Source organism: Accipiter gentilis, chromosome 1 (genome assembly GCF_929443795.1).
Source record: "Accipiter gentilis chromosome 1, bAccGen1.1, whole genome shotgun sequence".
NCBI classification, from domain to species: Eukaryota; Metazoa; Chordata; class Aves; order Accipitriformes; family Accipitridae; genus Astur; species Astur gentilis.
Window position 1 is genome coordinate 41915048 of NC_064880.1, and position 20624 is coordinate 41935671.

At 45.0% G+C, this 20624-nt stretch overlaps 1 protein-coding gene and 1 non-coding gene across 4 annotated transcripts in view; one reads left to right on the forward strand and one right to left on the reverse strand.

Annotated features, from left to right (window-relative positions):
* Nucleotides 1-20624, reverse strand: part of CLASP1 (cytoplasmic linker associated protein 1) — a 189358-nt gene that overhangs the window by 123613 nt on the left and 45121 nt on the right. For all 3 annotated transcript variants that reach the window (XM_049804241.1, XM_049804231.1, XM_049804222.1), the window contains exons 3-8: nucleotides 14473-14551; nucleotides 14116-14219; nucleotides 13529-13620; nucleotides 13366-13441; nucleotides 10324-10421; nucleotides 9165-9232 (exon numbers count right to left, since the gene is read on the reverse strand). In XM_049804241.1, the coding sequence (XP_049660198.1) occupies nucleotides 9165-9232; nucleotides 10324-10421; nucleotides 13366-13441; nucleotides 13529-13620; nucleotides 14116-14219; nucleotides 14473-14551 (517 nt within the window). The remainder of the gene's footprint in view (nucleotides 1-9164; nucleotides 9233-10323; nucleotides 10422-13365; nucleotides 13442-13528; nucleotides 13621-14115; nucleotides 14220-14472; nucleotides 14552-20624) is intronic.
* On the forward strand, nucleotides 15674-15790 carry LOC126045596 (U4atac minor spliceosomal RNA). The gene has a single exon (XR_007508117.1). It is a non-coding gene; the product is annotated as a U4atac minor spliceosomal RNA (small nuclear RNA).

Sequence of the window (20624 nt, forward strand, 5' to 3'; positions counted from 1 at the left end):
TCAGGCAAAGTTTCCTATATCAAGAACACTTTTGTAGTTCTTTCCATAGTAGTAGAAAGCATGTGATAGCTTCACTTGTGCTCACTGAAGTACTTTACTGTGCTTCCCCAACAAGTGTTGAAGCCAGAGTGTGTGAAATACATAAACAAACACAAGCCAAATAAGCTTCATTAATCTGCAGAATATACAAATATGGGATACTTTTTACTCACACCAGGTTGCCCTTAGCATGCCAGCCTTCCTTTAAAATATTTGAGTAATTTGTACTCCCACCTCTCAGACAATTGTTGAGAATTAAAAGGCTGACTTAAAAATCACTGCTACATTCACAGTGATCAATATGTGTGTGCACGCACATGCATGTGTATGAACCACCCTATTGATAAATTTGCCCTTGGAAGATGCTGCGTACAATAAATGACAAAGCTAACAGATCAAAAACATGACATTTGGAGTTAGTCCTTTCATGTGAAAACATCACCAGAGTTAATACTGCTCTAGTCTTGACCCCTTAACTCTTTGACAAAAAAAAATATCTACAAAGGAGACCCAACTAGGCAAAGCAGCACAGAAGATAGTGGGACACTGGTCCAGACATTTTAAAGACAATGACCACTGCAGATTTGAGGCTTTGTTTTACAAATGAAACCAACCTGACACCGACAAACATGAAATAAATTGGAAGAAAAGACCACAGCAGAGAAAAGAGCAACACTATCAGCATTACCAAAATGTGATTGCCTCCACAGCTTTACCAAATGTTACTGCAGTTTCCACGGGAAGGGTGTAGGATATATTCTAATTCATTCTAATTCTTGTTATGGACACTGGACTGTAGATTCATCCTTGCAATGTGTTTCAAGTTGCACGTGTTCTCTAAGACAACCACTGAGGTCCCTCAGATCCACATGGTACTTTTGCCAAAGGGGAAGACAACAACAGGCCCTGCATAAAGCAGCTCATCTCCAGATGTGCAGGATATTCATGCATTTAACCTCCATCAGTGTTAATGGAATTATGTATGTTAATCTTTAGCTCATGAGGTCCATGCTAAACTGCATCATCTCATTTCGCTGCCCACTCCTTTAGCCTACATTTTATGCACGTCTGCTAAAAATACTATGAAATGCAGTGGTAGAGTGGTTCTGCTTGGTTACACCAAAGCTTTGCCAGAAGAACACTTCTGTGTTCATATACAATGATCAGGGGTTAGGGAAGTGAAGATAGACACACAAAGTAACTCTGGTCTACTGCTTCTTTGCAAGGGAATCCTAGGGTCAAGGTACTTTGGATTCAATCCAGAAAACACAATAGCACTAACAACTTATTTTTCTTCTGGCATGTGCTACTACCACAGTTCAGACAAACAATGGCGACCTGGAAGTCAAACATTTCCCAACAAATAAGACCAGCTGGACTATGGCCCCGGGCTCTTCATTCCACCAGCTGATCATTCAAAGCTGAGAAGTTCCCAGCATGATGAAATCATCATGCTTCATTAACAACAACAAATATGTGCTTGTTTTCTTTAATAAGCAGTTAAGTACATTAATGATTCAACACAATTCCAACTTTGGAAAAATAATAGATTATTATTCCACACAATTCCAGCTTTAGAAAAGTAATAATTATTCTAGACTCCTCTTTTGACCTGGACAGGAGGAGCCAGAGTGAAATGGTCTCTCAGCTGTAGATGGTGACACTGTCCAGTGACAGGTGATGTAGTACACAATGAGAAGGAGAACCAGCCTAGACAGGTTTTGGTGTTTTGTTCCTGGAGCTGGGAGGCATTTACTGACTGTTCACAAGTAACTCCACACACATACATTCCCTCCCTCCTCTGAAAATACATGTAATCATTATCTTGGAAGAGCATTGTGAAACCATAATATTCCATAAGTATCCAAGCCCCTAAAATCAAGACCTGCACATACTGTCACACATAGTGTCAACTCCACAGCATTCAATTTGGCCAGTTGATTTCCTCCTTCTAATCCAGTACAAAAAGAGCTGCCAATTAACCTGCACCTTGAGACAGTAAATATCAGTAAAAACCAGGTCTATACAACTCAGATACCGACAATCTCAGACTTCCTAAATTTAGTCTACTACATCCACAGTGTAATAAGCATTTCAACAGGACAACAGGTTCACTGAATGGACAGAAGAGGGGAAAGAAAAAAGATGCAGCTTTTGCAAAGATGGCTAACAAATCATTTCCTCTGAAAGCTGACGAAAGTCACAGGCTTCTGATGTACCGAAAATAAATGCAATACATGCCAACATCCTGTAAATTAATTCTTCACAGGTGAATAGATACAGAGCTCCTCTGCCTTTCCATTTCACCTAGCTCATCCAGCCCCTCCGACTTCCACAGATACCCTATTACAGAAACACAGTTAAAACACAAAAATGCAGAAAAGCCAGTGATGTCTCCATTTGGCACATTCTTGGAACTATGATTCAATGTTAATTCAAACCAATTTAAATAGTCTTCCCAACTGATGCTGCACAAGGTTAACAGTTAGAAAATCAAAGCCTCAGTGATCACTCAAAAAACATCACAGACCAGGAAAGGTATCTGAAAATACCTGTCATTCACCTCTCACAACCTGTTTTGTCCCCTTACATATACACACATTCTCTTCTTTCACCCTGTCAAAAGATCATTTATAGAAGCTTAAACTGAGCTTGATGCAAGCAGGCTACAGATGCTTACAGGCTATTTTTTAAAGTTCCACTTTTACTGAAAGATTGCTTCAGTCTCTTCACACCGTTAAAAAGAAATTTAACAGGCAAATATTCAGACTCTACAAATAAACCCGTCCATCCCTATGGCACGTTCATTAGCACCTACCTTTCCCTGTAGTCATTATCTGCAGTGCCTGTGAGATGCTGGGGAAGAGCACTGTGCTCTGGGAGCAGCCCTACTGTACATGTCTCTCAGCAATTTAACCACCAGCAAACTCTCCACCCTCCTAAATGACTTCTCTGTGTGACCTAGCAGACAATTGCCACCTCTCCTCCAAAATAAAAGCCTGCTCAGCACTCAGCTGAGTGCCATGTGTCCTCCTATGCCTGCTTGCTCACATCCCTCCCTCCTAAATTTGAGAGTTTAAAATCCAGGAGGCAGTAATATGCTTATTTACAAAGTTGTGTAATAGAAAGGAGCAGCTTATCTTGTCCTTTTATACCTGCCACAAGGATGTACTGATATCAGTTAATAGCACTCATTCAAATATCACTCAGACATTACTGCTCTCTCAGCCCCCATGCAGGTGAAGGGCTATTTCCTTGCTTTTTTTAGGCCACAGGAATGCTGAGTCAATGAAATGAATTTTGTCTTTCAACTTGAAAACAGTATTCAGAAGGAACGAGCCATAATGGAAAGTAAACTGCACGAGGAGGTATGAATGCAGAAAAGCACAGTGCAGCGTTTGTTGGTTCAAAACCTCTCTGTGTTATCACTGACAGTCACCCTCCTTCCAGTCTGTAATTCTGTTGCTTGGATATATGTTGACAAACAATATCCCACCCACAGATGCATGGCAATGCTTGGCAAATGTGGGTGATTGTTCCTCCTTATAATAAATACCAAAATTGCATTCAGTGACTCAGCTTTATTACCAGCAAAACACAGGAATCTAGAATAGTTCTAATTTCCATCTAATTGCCTCCAAGTTGTCAACTTCATAAACAGAATTCATGCAGCAAATAGCATATCTACCTTAAACAATATCTCAAATGTAGAAGTAGTTCTACTCAGGAGTAACATTGCTCCTTCTTCATAGGCTTTCAGCAACTGGAATTATCACATCTGCTATTTTAGCATTGTTTTAATTAACCTGCTCACTCTTTAGAATGCTAATTCACACAGGCAACTACTGAAATTGCATCCTCCCCTCACCTTACTGTGCAAATAACCATGGGGGAGAGATCTCAGCTCCAAATTCCAGGCTTTACAATCTCCTGCTTTGATTTCCTCGCAGCCCAAGACCACTGCCACCTCCACTATCCCTAAATCTTGCTTTCCCCAGCAAAGTCAAAATTCAGCATAGATAAGAAAGTCCAATCCTCTCCCTACCCACAGGTACCAAACTGGCACACCACCGCAATATTCCTGCACATACCAATGTAGAACCATGTCCCCAAAATTGTGTGACTTACGTAAAAAAATGAGGGCTGACATCAAAGAATGGTACATATTATAATATCACAATGATCAAAAGCATAAAAATCACACCAAAATATTTTGGTTACTAATAGCTTTGGTTTGGGTCATTGTTTCCCATCAGCCTGTATCTCTCAGTAGATTCACTTATTTCATTCTTAATCTGTCCTGAAACTTGATTATAAGGTCTTCTGGAGTCCAGGTCTGATCCAAAGTCAAATGAAATCCATGCAAAAACTGTACGCTTTATGCTCAGGTCCTTCCAGACATAATATGAAGGAAACCCATGCAACACAAATTTCTTGGAGTCTCTGTTTACATCCAATAGCCTCTCTCTGTATCACATCCAACTAAAGATCATCACACAATGCCACACGAAGACAGCAGCTGACTAGCTGGCAACTATTGGCTCTTTCATGCTGAAAATGTATTTGTCCCAGGGGAATAAGGCATCTGCATAATTAGCAAAAGCAGTTACACAAAAAATAATCAGCTTGCTGAAAGCCCAAAGGGGGAAAAACTATAATTTTTGCTTCAAGAGGCTGACTAATTATACGCCAAATAACAAAACAGAGATGCACTAAGAATTATAGAGAAATCCAACATGGATTTTAACTTCATATTCTAGCTACAAGGGCTGCTGTAGCCTAGCAACAAGCAGCATACTTCAGCATGCCAAAGCCTCCCTCTGACTTAATGAAACACCTCAGATTACTATGCAAACCTCCCCCACCCCACTACACATTTGATTCTTGTATTATTTGTATTACTAAACAATAAAAACAAAGCCTAGCCAAAAAAAATAATCAAGCAATTCAAGATAAACTCAAAGAAGAACTAATGGACTGTGGTATTGAAAGATAAGTAAATATAAAACATCTAAATTATTTTCATAGAATTAAAATTCACATTTTGAGTAGAGTTGATTCATTAGATTTATTCATGGGATCAGAAAATGCTCTATTATTTTAAGCACCTTTTCTAGTAGACTAAGCAAGATTTCTGTTCATTTGTGTCTTGGGAACCATTAGTTAAGAAGTCTTTAACTACTTACAGCATACTCTCTGATCTCCAAATTACTCCTGATACACAAGTAACGCTGCTGCAATTGCTTTCTTTTACTCGACTCCTCAGTGAGCTGGTAGAGGAAACTCATCCCAAACAGTAGTCCCAGAGATAAGAGACCAGTTTTAGTCATCGTTCTTCTTTGACCAGTTCCTTTGCCATATTTCACCACTCCAGAAGCCACAGTTGCTTTCCCACCTGCCCAGTATGACTACGTTCTGCAGTAAGTCAGGTTTGACAACCACTTTCAAGTCTTGTTGCAATTAGCACAACTCCAGTGCTCCTGGGCTAGGGCTCAGTTGAGTGTGACACTTTAGCCAACAGCTTGCTGTTGGTTACCCACTAGAGAAGTAGAGATTCACCATGTTCACCCATAAGACCACATGAAAAAAAAACCACGTAGGCTTGATCTTTGCTAGTGAGCTGGGACGTTGTGATACAGCTTAAGCTAACCTTCCCATTTCAGAGGCATGCGTTAACCCTAAACAACAGAAAGCCCTTCCTCAACATGTGAAGCATGTCACTTCTCTGCAGCCAGTATGTACCCAACACAGGGAGCAGCTCTTGGCAGAAAACCCAGCGCGAGGGAGCTGACACCATTCCTTCCATGGTGCCATTTCACACTGACAAGGGCTTACAGACTGCAGTCTGTACAAACATTTGACAGTCTGTCTCCCAAAACCTCTGGGACACTCATGCAGCCTGCGCAGAGCTAGAAATAGCATGTGCTAGCTAGAGAGGGACTAACACGGGCTTTTAAGACAAGGTACAACTCCACCGTATCGCCTGAAGTCATCTGATCCAGGCCATGTAACACGGAGGTTACAGCATTAACGGTGTGTTCACCTGCTGGAGTTACAATCTAAAAGGAGTGGTATTAATGACAACAGATAGACACCTTCATAAGCAATACTATACTCTGCCAGACTCAAAGGATTAACATGACTGAGACAGCTATTTCCTAAGAAAGGCAAATCTTTTGGATGTGCAATATTTATCATCTTCCCTGGTAACTGACAACTGCTAAAAACGTCACCTCTGTTCAAAAGCTGCAGGAGGCATCAAAGACACAAGGAACCTGACAAACTTAGCTTGTCTTTAGGCCATAATAAACTTGTGACCACGGGTGAAGATAAGCCTCCTCCACTGGCTTACACAACCCTCAAAAAGATAAACTGAAAGTTGCACAGAACTGTTGACACATTAGATATGGTGAGCACATATGCTGTATTTGCGCTGCGCTTGGAGGGCAAGGAAGAAGCAACAAACCAGCCTACAGCACTATGAGAAACTGAACCCTGCCCTCAAACACAAAAAAAAGATATTAATAACTAATGTTCCTGTTATTAGCTTCACAAATGAGAACTACTTTAAAATTAACTCTTCCAACGACAGACTTTTTTCATGGTTAGGGAAAATGAAAAAGTTCTTGCAGAGCAATGGGATATCCTATCCTTTCCACACCTTGTTCTCTTTGACCCCTTAACACTCCTCCACTCTCCCCAACTCCGATTCCCCCAGGCTACTTTTTGATCTCAGTGCCCACACAGAAGACTCAATGGAGAAGAAATGCTAACACACACACACACACAACACTCTAGGAATTGCATCCAGCCACCATGCAAGCAAAGACAGCAAGACATCAGCAGATCAGGTTAATCAGGGTGAGGAAGACAGGCATACTTGTGTCTGGAAGCACAAAAGCCTGTCAATGCAGTCAAGGACATGAGATAGGGTGTGTAAGGTCTCAGATACTGTATGTGCAACAATATTAAATCTTCAAATTCTGCAGAAAACTGACAGAGGAAGGGGTATTAAAAGGAAAAAAATAATTCTCAATGAAGCCGAAAACTAGCAGATCTAAAACACATTGATGCTTTACTTGCACTTATGGGAAAAAACCCCAAACCAACAAATGTTCCTATGGAATCCTTCCTTGGCAATTTTAAAACAGATCGTTTGCTTTCTTGGAGAGAGATAGCACAAAGAATTGTCTGCCCAGAAGAGTCAGCCCTATTGTCCCATCTTCCTGCTTTTGATGTTTTCCATGGTACCAGCAGCCTTGAATCGCATCACAGCATGCACGGGGATGTTCAGTCTAGAGACCAGAACCACCTCTCAAAAGCCAAGGATTAGCAAGTGATGTCTCTGGTACTGTTCTGGGATGTGTAGATGCTAAAATGATTGCACAGCTAAAACTTGCATTGCAAATAAATTAACTCTAGTTTCTTGCTCGTCACTGAAGTTTATTCTTACATGTATCTCACCTATTTCATACTAAATACCCTTCTAATCAGTTGTAACATATCTGATCTTCTACTAAGATCACCTTAGTTTGAATTAGAAAAGCCGTCTGTAAACTTAGCTTAAATTTGGCTAGGGGCACATTAAGCTCCAAAATCCTTTCCCCTCCCCCTAGAGAACAAACCCAACAGAAATTGAACCCACTCATCATCCCATCACAGCATTTGTTTAAAAGGACCGTGTAGCAATACATCTCACCACAGAACACGAGTCTGCCTCCTCAAACTCCAGACAACAAGCAATCTACGTAGTACAGTGACGTATCAAATTAACTTTTTCTTTTTTTGAAAGCCCATTCTATTCCACTACTAGCAAAACAAGAATTCTACCTTAGCCTAGCCAAATGAAAAGCAGAGAAGTTGGATCAGCAGTAAGCTTGTTTCCGTTTGAGTTTGGATTTCAGAACAAACACCTGGAGGTTGTAAAACTTAAGATGTTTGCTAAGGGTTTAAATATTTACTCCCCTTTTAAAAAGTACAAGGACATTTGTTTCTCAACTGCACTTTTTTTGACACTGTAAGCCTCATCTACCTATACAGCCGATATTTTCCCACATTATGCAAAAGCATTATTTTAACCCATTCCACAGAGAAACATGCACTAGGTCTTCATCTTCACCTCTTCATACAAGAGAATATCACATCACATTCCTGAATAATCCAAAATATAACTTCAGAAGTTTCAAATGAGTCTATTTTATTATTTCCTGCAGGGATGAAGTTTCCCATATTTTAAAATGGATATGGCAAGAAGAATGGTGCCTAGAAGTAAAAAATACACTTTTTTTCCAACTTATAAGAGCAGAGACCTATGCTTTCTTGGCTTCTGAGAGCGTGGTGGGAAAGACTGGGGACGTCACCTCTCCTGCTCTTGGCCTGGCAGAGAGTGTGAGTTTGATAGGAACCCACAGCTCTGAACCCATGTTCTTCATCTCTGCTCTACTCGGCTGTTAGCAGAAAGATTAATTCCCTCACCAAGAATTCTCTCAAAAAAACTATTCCTAAGAAAATGAGTGCTACTTATTAAAAATATTTTTTCATAAGCTTACCTATAAGAAAAGGAGTAATAAACACTTGGTTTTAAAGTAAGCAAAATACTAGTCTCAGACAAAAAGACAGAATTAAGGCTCTGATAAGGGTCTTCGACTATCAGTCATAAACATACAAGGTATGCAAACTTAGGAACTTCAAAATACAATCCCTAAATGGAACACTATCTTAATATGTACACTTTTTGTGCTATTTAGAGCATTAAATTGAAACTAAATTCTAAAATTACTATTAAAATACTATTTAATTTACATCATGAAAAATTTAAACAAAGATGCACATGGACTTCAGAACAGAAGATGTATTTCCCTAATCAAACTCAAGAGGAGAAGGAGGGCAGCTCTAACAACACCTTCTGTTCTTGAAATTTATGCTTCATTCTCATTCTGATACTACTAGCAAGATAGATTAACTAAACATCAATTCCATTTGCTGCAAAAACTACGTGTATATGCCTGAACAATCACCCATAATTGTTTTCCCTAACAGAATCCTTGCTCTGTGTCCATTTGAATGCCTCACCAACTGAAAACTGCTACAAACACCAAAAAGAGAATACAAGTACTTCTACTCACCACCTGAACTCTGGATCATGTTTCCAGATTTTTGAACCTCATCGAATTTTGTAAAAATTACATTCAACCTGTTTGAAAGTTAAAGAAATACACAATGAGCAGCTGAATTTCATTTTTAGGAATCTCTAATTTAAGATGTTATAGGACAGATTGTGCTTAACTCAGGTCATTGGGAGCATGGTCGAAAATGTCAGTGTGGAGGAAAGTTATTTTAAAATTTAAAAAATATATCACAACATGCATCAGCTGATAACAAAACCCGAGAAACAATTGATACTACAGAGATGTAAGAGATATAATCAAAAATATTACATTACTGAAGATATGACATGTCTAATTGTAGATGCACTTCCAGTTCTTTACCACTTTGCCTATCTTTCTTATTTGCAGAAATACCACAAAAAACACCCCTAAAACACAACCTCACACAACGTTCGTCTTTGGCCCTGATGCTTCTTTCCCATTCATGTCACAGGCCTGGTAGAGCAGAAGATCCTTATCACATCTCATTATTCTTTCCCAGAGAGTTTATTACTTTAAGCCACATCGTTTTCACGGGAGAAAGAGAGACAACAGTACTGCGTGCACCCCACCTCTGAAACAACCTCTTCCATCCTCCCTCTGTGCATTGACACACTGCCATCTACTCCATCCTCAGGTCTAACCATGCTCCACCCTGCACGCTGGAGGTTGCAGCAAGATGCAGAGCAGCTTTCTTACCGCACCCGAAGTAGCGGAAGCAGAGGGACAGGGCTTTGGTTTTGGTGTGGTTTGTTTGGTTTTTTTTAATAAAGCCTTGGAACTGAAGATACTGACTGTGGGGTTTTTTTCTTTATGACAACCTTCTAAGTTGCATAAACACAGGCTACTCTAAAGACTCCTCTCTACACATGCAGAAAAACACTACATTAAATCTTGAATCAATTAACTACACATCTGTAATAATTTTATCTGTTTTCTGAAGATGCTGTGGCATACTTGGGCAAATGTACAGGATCCATATTAAGTGAAACCTGAGTAACTGTTTGTAGGATGAAAACAACCCAACCCTGATCCCAGGAGGAGGTTCAATCATGCAGCTCCTGAAGCCTTCTAAAGGAAGGAAGGGAATAAAAAGCAGCCCAAAACCAGTAAAGACATAAGGGCATTCTCAACTTACCGAGATTGGGGTAATCCTTTTTTACTAAGATCAGCCCTTACACGTTCACCGACATGTCTGTAAATTTCCACAAGGCTGTTTATTGCTGCATCTCGAACCTGAATGTGAGATATGAGAGGAAATCAATCATCTTTATAATTTAAACAAATCCCTGCCCTACCTTAGAGAAGGAAATTTGCCTTTCTCTCAGCAACAACAGTTGCCGCTGTACACATTACCACAGAATTCGTGAAGGAGCTTCCATCCCTGCATTTCAGATATTAGCAGTATCTATACGCAGTCAAGACATAAGATGAAAGGTTCCGTACATAGGGAGACACACAAGGAGCTCGGCTACCTTTACCAAACTCCGCCCATCGTGTGCAACAGGTACATTTACTGGATCAAAAAAAAGACACACACAAATAGACCTTACCCTGCTAGTACATAATAAAAAAACCTGATTTTTACTGCTGTCTTACAAACTTATGTTTCTCTGTTGATAACAAAATATGGAGAGAGGAACAATCAATCACCCAAGTCTCCATGAATTTTGCATGTTTTCCAAACTGATTTGCAAGAAATTGCTGAGCACATCCTTCTCTCCACCCAACAGAAGAGCCACAAATCTGATTAAAGTGTCACCTTTCTGTACTGAACCCCTTTCCTTCATCAGACACAGCAGGCAGAGAAGGTAAGCTATCTGCTCTGCCTACAGAAATACCTATGAAGCCCTGCACTTCTGCTTCTCAGAAGATGGCCTGGCAGCTACCCAAGCACCCACACACATCAGGACTAGACACAGGGTACTTTTGTGGGCACAAGCTAGAATTGCCTATAGGTGGGAGTCAAAGGGCAGGCACATGTGCCCTGCTTTCTAGCCAAAAAAACCCTAACACTTGACTCACGCTCATCTCTCCCTGTTCTCCTGCTCCGCAGCCTTCCCGTTCAGCAGGTCACTGCCGGTTTCCAAACTCCTGCCTTCACTCACGCCAGCCCTCATTCAGTGGCCTTGCCTCTCTTCTCTCTGCCCATCAGCCTGTACAGCACCAGGCAGGACTTCTGGGCACAGCTCGGGAGGAACTCTTTGGCGTCCCCAGTTTTCGGGTACGCAGACCCTAACCCAGCCTCGCTCTCTGCCTCCGAGAGCCATGGAGGAGAGGAGGCAGCGCCTGCAGCGAGCCCACCCAGCCCGGGGAGCAAGCCCACGGCAGCCAGGGCATGCCGACAAGCTCTGCCGTACCCCCAGCCTGCCGCCATGGCCCCTCCAGCCGCGGCAGGCAGCGCGGCTGACCACGGAGGTCCTCACGGCATGATCTGGAAGGATTGCCCGTGTGCGTCAAGTTAGTCAGAGGTACAGTTGCAGTACTGGGTAAACCCCATATTGGGTAAGGCAGAGAGCCACAACTAATCATACTTGATTTAGTCCACTGCAGCAATAACAAAGCTTTAATGCTCAATTTTATATCCGAGAAAGTAGTCATAGTTTAACTACTGTTGTCATAACAGATGCTCACTGGGCTATGTAATTGCATTAGTTGAAACCAACAAAACCACTCCTTCTGAAGAGAGCAGTAACAGAACAGCTTCCACAACCACAACAAAAGGGAAAACACTGCACTCGACCTGGGTCTGTGTTTCTCCATCATCTGTCACCAAGAGAGGGCAGCATTGACCAAGCATCAGGTCTCCCGGAGCTCAGAAGGCGCTAGCAGCACAGAAGCAGCCCCAGGGGAGCCCAGGGCCAGCCCCTGCCCCAGGACAGGCACTGTTCAACCAGGAGCCACTTCGACAGCGATTTGTGTCCGATCAGTTCGGGCACGGGCTTTCTGGGGATGAGGAACCAGACCCGGGAGAAGGGCAAGAAGATCAACCTCATTTCCCCCGGGCAGCTACGGGGGGGGGGGGGGGGGGGGGGGGGCGCACTGGCATAATGAGCTGTGCCAGGCACATGGAAGAGGCAGCGCAGAGGGAAAACATGTCTCAGCAGCCTCACCAACTTTCTGATTCATTCAGCAGCTCACCAATGGCAGGACCAAGGTATCTGTCTGTGCATCAAGTCCAAGCCCTAAACCCAGTATCTCCTTGAAGAGTTAACAGGTTGCTCAGTCACAGCTCAGAACTACAAAGGACCCTGAACATTAAACTTTCTTAGAAACTTCTGGGGATAACAGGTTTATCCTCCTGCATTGGCACAACCAGCAAGGGAAGGCGGCTTCACACTCAGTCCTCCTCTTCAGCAACAGGAGGCCCTGACAGCCATGGGAATATGGCCAAGTCCCCCGAGCCAATGCAAACCCATTTCCCAGCTGGCTGCCCCACACCTCCTTCCAGCTAAACACCTGCTCCAGATCTGGATCACATACGTGTCACCCATGCTGGGAAGGCAGCAGGGATATTCAAAAACTGCTAGTACACATACTACATGACTTAACTTTGAACCCTGCTTCCCCACCCCACTCTTCTCACTAATCTCATATACTTGCATCTCATTTCAGGTTATGTCCTGTCCAGCACAGGACAAAAAAAAAGCATGTAGAAGTGACAGATTTTTTTTCAGCATGTATTTTCATTTGGCTTGCATCACTGCTTTAAGGTTCCTATACAGCTTGCCTTCCCTCCATCCCTTACTCAGAATCTCCCTGTACAACTCCTGGCAGTACACATGGCCAGGCTGTCCTGACTGGTCCCATTTGCCCTCCCTGCCCAGACTGGTTCTTCTCTGAAGGTGAAGGGTGCTGCACTGAGCCCAGAGGGATCCCTGCAGCCTACCCTGCATTCAGGCTGTAAGGCACTGGAGTTCCCTTCCCACAAAGGTTTCCTGCTCAGGTCATCTCACCTGCAGATTCATCTTGTTATGCTAAACTCTTGGAGTAACTGACATGCTGGTTTAGGCATACTTCAAATCATACCTCTTCAAAACCGGCCAAGGGCTCTTCATGAACAGCATTGTTCAGAGTTCATTACTATCAGCGCAATAATTTACCAGCCAGAATACAGAGCCTTGCTTACCAACAAGGCAAACAGCACAACTTTTAGACATGACTCACAGCAAAAGCTTACCTGGCTGTTTGGATCTCCAAGTAAGTTACATATATGTGGCACTATCTTACTCAGTGTTAAACTCTGAGCTCCAGATCTGGGAATAAAGAACAAGAGAGCACTGGTATGAATCACAGAGCAGGCTAGCGTACATAACGCAGGTTTGCAGGAGGTTCTGACTTACGCATTGAGTGTTGCAATAAGGCAGAGGCAAATCCCTTCTCTTGTCCGGAAATTCTTGTGTTTGAATCCTCCTAGCATCCTGTCCCACACATACTGTGGAAGACAGAAAAGAAAGTGAGACAGGACAAAAAGGAGGCAGGGGAAGAAACAGATTCTTTCTTCCAGCAGATATACACCGTAACATCTCTGGAGCTTAAATGTAAGCTTTACATCTGTCCGAGCAGAACAGGACAAGAAGTAGAAAGACACTTTTAGATCTGACTAATTCTTTGTTCTGTGCTGACTTCACAGCAACTCCCCGCTAGCTAAAACAAAACTTTCACTTACAGAAAGCGAGTACCTTCCAAAGACCCAGAAGAACTATGACATCCACCCATCCCATCCTTGGGAAATCCACTGACACACTCCCACGTGTATCCTGACATGCAACAGCATTCTCAAGTGAAGCGAATATCTCATAACAAGGCGTAGGGAGATGAAGCCATTTCAGACAGAGCCACAGGAGAAAATCCTCTGACTGACAGAAAAAAGTTCTCCTTTTTAAGCAGCCAGTCACTCACTCGCACTGGAAAGGGCTGTCAAGCATACCTGAGGGTTAGCAGCTTGTTCCATGATTTTTAGCAGCAAGGTCTGATCCTGCTCCCTCACCGAGTCCTTAGAGTCTCCCAGCCTATCAAGTAAACTTGGCAGCACTGAGGAAAGAAAACAGGAATATCCAAATCCCTCAGAAGAAAGCTGTCACAGTGGCACAGCCCCCCTAGTCTCCCCCCATCCGATGAAGGGACCAGCCCCTCCCAGCCTTCATCAGGGCCTGTAACCACTAAATGCCTCCCGAGTGCTATCCTGAGGAGAAAGCCGGCTTTGTATACAGCAGCCAGAGCAGATCCCAACAGAGCAAGGGCAACATCCCCCCCCCCCCCCCCCAATCACACACAGACCCCTTACCTGTGCCAATCTGGGCCTTGAAGCGATCTTGCAAGCGGGACACTAGCGCGGAAAGGATGTCAATCCCCAGGAGAACCACCTGCAAGCACAGGACAGACAGCGTTTTAGCGTGCAGCCCTTTGCCCCCGGCACACGATCCCCTGGGAGAAGGGCCCTTCCCACCCGCGCCGTCAGCACCGCTCAGGTAACTGGCTTCCACAGATACACCCCACTCTTCCTCGCGTGGCTTCCGACAGACGAGCTGGGTGCTTAACAAACAGAAAAACAACCAAATTATTGCTCCCTGTGGCATTTACAAGCCCAAATTCACTGCCAAGAACTTGACAAAGCCAACAACCGTAATTGCCGCTCAATGCTAAACTCATACATATATACGTGCAACGTACGCATACCATATGCATAACAATTTCACTATTTGCTGTAACTAACATTTCTAACTAATTGTAGTTATTACACTTATAATTAGAAAATTGTGTGCACTAACAGCTGCTTAATTATTCACTTGCAGAAATTAAACCCAACACTTCTATGGCAACTGAAACCTGAGGGGAAGCTTCAGGGACAGGCTGCCGATCAGAAAACCCACTCTGATCAACTCCATTTAGTAAATGCCCCCCAAAATTACATCATATACTGAACATACTGCGTAGCTCGTGTACTAAATACCTGGCAAGACCCTATAGCTCATGACAGCTCTGGTACAAGACAGCTCTCCGTAAGCTTTTAGTGAGGCACTGAGGTTAGTATCCCCCGGAAAGCGCTACGGACGGCCAGGTTTCTGAGGCGGTGTCGTCACCAGGGCTGTCACAGCGCAGCCCCGCTCCCTGCGGACGGCACATACCGTCTATACAGACCCATCTATACGTCTGCACGTACACGGACGCGGCTGCTGGCGGGGCGGCCGGCCGGCCGGCAGGGGGCGCGCTCCGTCGCCGCTGCCGCCCGGCGCGGCCGCCCAGCCCCCTATGCAAATAAGCGCCCGGCTGGCGCAGAGCACTCTGGGTAGCGCCGCCAGAGTCGACAAAAAGGCTTAAACCGGAGCCGGAGACGAAACAAAAACGCCGCTCTCCGCGCCGCGCCCCAGCGGAGCGCGTCCCCGAGCCGGCCGGCGGGGGAGCGGGTCCGGCGGCGCGCCGCCCCTCGCCCGGACCTTGGGCGCGGTTAGCTTTCTCCTAGCGGCGGCGCGCCACGGCTGCCGCCAACCGTCCTTATCTTGGGGTTGCGCGGCTGCTCGATGAACGCGTGGTGAGGGCAGCACTGCTAACGCCTGGAACAACACAGCAGCGCCCGCCTCGCGCGCGGCGCAATTTTTGGAACCTCGCACCGCGGCGTGTGCCCGGCGCGTTATAAGCAACGGCCGTTTCCCCGGCTACCTCAGCTCCTAACCTCGCCCGGTGCGTTTCCGGACAGGCCGGGCGGTGGCTGGTGTTGCGGCTCCGCCCCGCCCCACAGCGGGCTGCCCGACACTACCCCCCCCGCCATTACTACGTTCTTCTCCCTCAGGAGTAACGCTACGTTCCTCACGAAGGTAACTGCGTGAATCAAGTACGCGTTAGCTGACATACGTTAACTTGCAGCACGACCACAGCGCCTGTTACGCTACTCTACACGGAAACCCTCACGTTACACGCTCAACCTGCCTGTTGTAACCCTCCTGCTGGAGCGACCACGGCTGCTGCGCCTGCTTTGCCCACCAGCAGTCGGTCCATAACCCAAGCTTTCCACCCTCGGCTCGACCTATGGTTTCACTCCAAATTCAGCTCTACAGCAGCATGGGAGCTACAAACAGTGTGCAGAGGAAACAGCCTACTCCACGTCAAGTCTCCTAAAAAGAAGCTTCCTAAATACAAGCACCTGGATCCTAGCTTCTCCCAACATACCACTTTACTGTCTGCAAACGGCTCCTGCAGTTTTCTCCCATCACAGTAACAGATCCTTCAACAGTGTCATTTTAATTCAACATCATTTGCAGCGTGCCGACAAGATCTAGAATCTATTCATATGCCAAAGGAGAATTTTCTCCATGGTTTCATAAGCCGTGTTTCATTTTCACATTCATCTTGCACACTGGATTTAATCTACCATTGACAAATGCTCAGACAGCTCCAGAGCCAGCTGCCTTAAGCCCCATCACTGCCCGCTCCTCTGCCAGCCCACTCGGCTCCTCCTGGCTGGGGTACAGCAGCAGAGCCCCAACAAGAGGATGGGCTTCAGGCCCTTGTTAGCTGAGAGATGCCTTTAAGGAAAGCCACTGGGACTCTGAATGCCCATCATCATTCACAGCTGTCTGATCAGTCCCATCACAGCAGCATCTTGCATGGAGAAATAAGTGTGCTGCCTCCAATTACAGAGGTGTGCCCCGCAGATAAATCTGATCCCAGGAGAGGAAGGGATCCATCTCTTCTTCAAACTGCCCGCAAGCCAGAAAGAGCGAGGGGAACTCATCACTCAAACATTAAAAGGAAACACATGCACAGTGCAAACATAGCCGGTTACCCTGCAGTTCGGCCCCAGGATCAGACAAGGAGGATGAGCTAAGTCTCTCAAGACTTTTTGCTGTTGTGCTTGTAGCAATGGAGAGCTAATTAGCACAATGATTACAGCAGTGGCTTGGACAGCTATTGAGGGAACAGCCACTGGGGGTGACCAGGTGTTACTCCTTACCATGCGGGATTCATGTGTCAATCCTGGTGTGCCACCTGCCTCAAACTGCTGAGGGTCAGAGGTCAAAAGTTGAAATCATGTATGGATTAAGAGATCCAACAGATCCGTTATAACAGGAGACAGATAATAGAAAACCCAGGGCACGATTGGCAAATGAATGCATAAGAAACTGAATGCCAGCCCTTGCTGCACTGGACTGACTGCACTGAAGAGCCCACCCCAGCTTACCACTGAAGCAGTTACTCAAGCTCTGCCTGAATTAACGCACCCCCACGGCCAGGAGGAACCTCAGGAGCGGGGAGACTGTCACGCAGGGCCAGAGCAGCGATGGGCCCTGTCAGCAGCCACCCCACTGCTGTCATCTTGCAGCACACCCCTCCCCGGGGAAGCCAGCCAGCAGGCACCGCTCCACGCCAAGGCACAGGAAGGGCAGCTCTCCATCCGAAATTCCAGATAACACTGCAGTGCTGATAACTACAGAGATATTCCAGGCCTTTACATCACCACAGGCCTTGCTTCATGCTCCAAGCAAGGCAGGACTCAACTCACCAGTATCTCTAGTAGCACAGAGGCCCCCAACCCTCAACTGAGAAAATACCAGGTCAGCAGCCGCTGCTTTCAGCCCCCTACTTTATACAGGCCTCCAAAAGAGTGACCTCACATCTCCCAAACCCACTGCAGAAACACACAGTGACACAGCCCTAGGCCTGTGGCTCTGCTGCTTTGCTTAGGACTCCTGAGGTTCCCCAAGACAGTCAGTAAAGCAATTTGTGCCATCCAGCATTCAGCTCAGTTTGCATCTGGCAATGTCTCACAAGTACTTTCCGTAGGCACTAAGGGCTGTCAGCAAGCCCTTCTCCTGCCTCTCTCCAACTGCCAGGTCTCAAGGCTCCATCATTCCCAGTAAAGAAGGCTCCTGTTAGTTCCTGGGATGCAACACAGCCTTTCCTACTACAGAAAAATAGGGGGCTTGCTTTGTTTTTTTTAAGAGGTCATCAAAAACTTACTTCAAAGAACTCAAAGTATCTGTCCTTTAATACCTGGGTGGTGTTGAAAGGCCTACAGGCAGCTCCACATATCAGAGAGCAGACAGCCTACCATCATCTGCTCTAGCAGTAAATGCTCACCAAGCATGGCAGACAAATAAATGCAGACAAATAAATGCATCCAACACAGCTTAAAACAAGACACACCTAAATGCACTCCCATAAAAGGGCAAGAAAGCAAGCTGCACGATCCAGCACCAGCTGATCCAGCACAAAGTGACTGGAGTGAATCACAGCCTCAGGCTAACCTGACAGTCTGCACTAACATGGCAGCTCCGGACTGTAGTGCAGAAGAAATGAGCCCTTTCCTCAACTCTCTGCACCATGCCACACGCAGCAGAGATGTGGTGGCTGCTGCACAAACCTTTATCCCATGTCTCCTGCAGGGAATCAGCGATAGGCTGAGCAGCACATCCCCATGGGCTGGTTTTACTCTGCTGGCTTCCTGCTGGACCTTCCACACCTGGCAGCTTGGGACCCAAATGAGAATGCTGGAGAGACAGCTTCTACCCCAGCTGTGTCACCAGCTTGCTTCATGCTCAGTTTCCTCATTTCCAACACTGTGGTGACATGGCTTGGCTATTTCACTTTGGAGTCCGTCCATGAGGTTTTTCTTGGAGAAGGGAAGGGAGGTAGAAAACAGACTTCTAAGTCACAACATGCAAAAAAAAAAAAAAACCACAAACAAACAAAAAAAACCAGCCAACCAGGCTTTTTAGAACACTCGCTTAGATAATCTTTTGGATTCATAAACAAGGACATGGAGAAGCACTTGCATACCTTAAGTAAACTTAATATATTTGTGAAAAAGGAGAACACTTCAGATTACACATTGAGAAGCCTGAGACAAGCACCAATGCCCCACATCACTATCTGCCTGATGACTAGCGTCAATCAGTCAGACAAGGAGCAGTTCTAATTCCTCAAGGCAGGAAATATCCACCATAACTGAACTGGGCACCCAAGACCAAGCAAGAGCTAAAGTTAGCTGACATTTGCAAATTTAGTTTTGAAGTCAGATACATATTTTGGGTCAGCACAGCAATGATAAAAGTCCTGGCAGACAGGGAAACATGAAGTCAGCTTATGAAATGCCAACTGCTCTATTCCACCTGTACAGAAGTATAACAGTATATATAACAGTAGAACCCAGACAGGTTCCCATCCATCCCAGAGGGGTCAATCTCCTTCTGCCATTCCAGCAGTTAACATTTCTTGCTCCAAGGCAGGATCACATCTGCACAGCAACATGAGTGCATCACCCCAGCCCAACGACCCTAGCACAGACACAGATCACGTGAGCTACTCTGTACAACACGATTTGCAAAACCAACACCAGCAAACAAGAAGGCAGCAACAGCAGCACAACTGGTTTTACTGGCATGATTACAAGCTCTGGTCAAAGAGCTGAACAGGAGGAAGACTTGGAATAGTTATTCCTGGGTTCTTTCTCCAGATCCACGAGATACCATCCATTCTGTCGCAGACACCACCCTCAAAATCCACAATTTTGGACACTGGGCCACTGATTTGCCATTCAATACAGCAATGCCTCAAGAAAGCAGCTACTTGTTTTGGATATGTAAGTTTTGACATTGGAACATGGACCGCAATCTCTTAGAGTGGATTTCTAGAGCAAAAATGCCCCTTTTATTTCTCATCAACTACAGACAGATTTCTAAATCTGTGAGATTTAGAAAATCTAATTAACGTGGGAATTTACATTTCCAAACAGAGCAATCTTATAGTGACTTCTCTTCTGTTTTAAGACACTGATGAGAGGCCAGACATCTGTTTTGGATTTAGAAGAATGGGAAAAAGAGCTACAGAAACCTTTCAGAGAGTTATTCTACCCTCCTATACAGCTGATCAGTTATTCTGCCCAGAACAGGGAATTACACTATGCAATACAAGATCAAATACAGACAGTACCTATGGCTGAGAACAGTCACAGTGCATCAGGAACATCCCTGGCACTCTGTCCTTCCCTAGCAGGGAGGCCAAATTGTATACATTGGAGAATATCAGCACTGAGGGGCTCCTTACAGCACAGCATGCAGCTGTTCAGCAAATCAGACTAGCAGCACACTTAACAGACCCGACAGGATTGAAACCACACAATAGTTTTCATCTCCATATCCCTTTTCCCACCCTCTCCTACCACATGCTTGAAAACCTTTTCTCTTCTCCTGGCAGTACACCCAGAGATGCCTTGCTCTTCCTTCCCCACTGTGAATCCATCCCCTGCTGTACATTGGCCCATGAAAACAGCCCTCTCTAAAGGCTGTGAAGCCCAAGCTGCTCACACTCTCTGCTGTGACACTATCTCAAAGGAAAATCCAGGAGGTACTGACTGCCCTGCACACCTCCACCCAGACAGGTTCCCAAGTCTCCTCTGCTTGTGGCCTATCCCTCAGTCTTAGACTCTGTTCAACATCATCC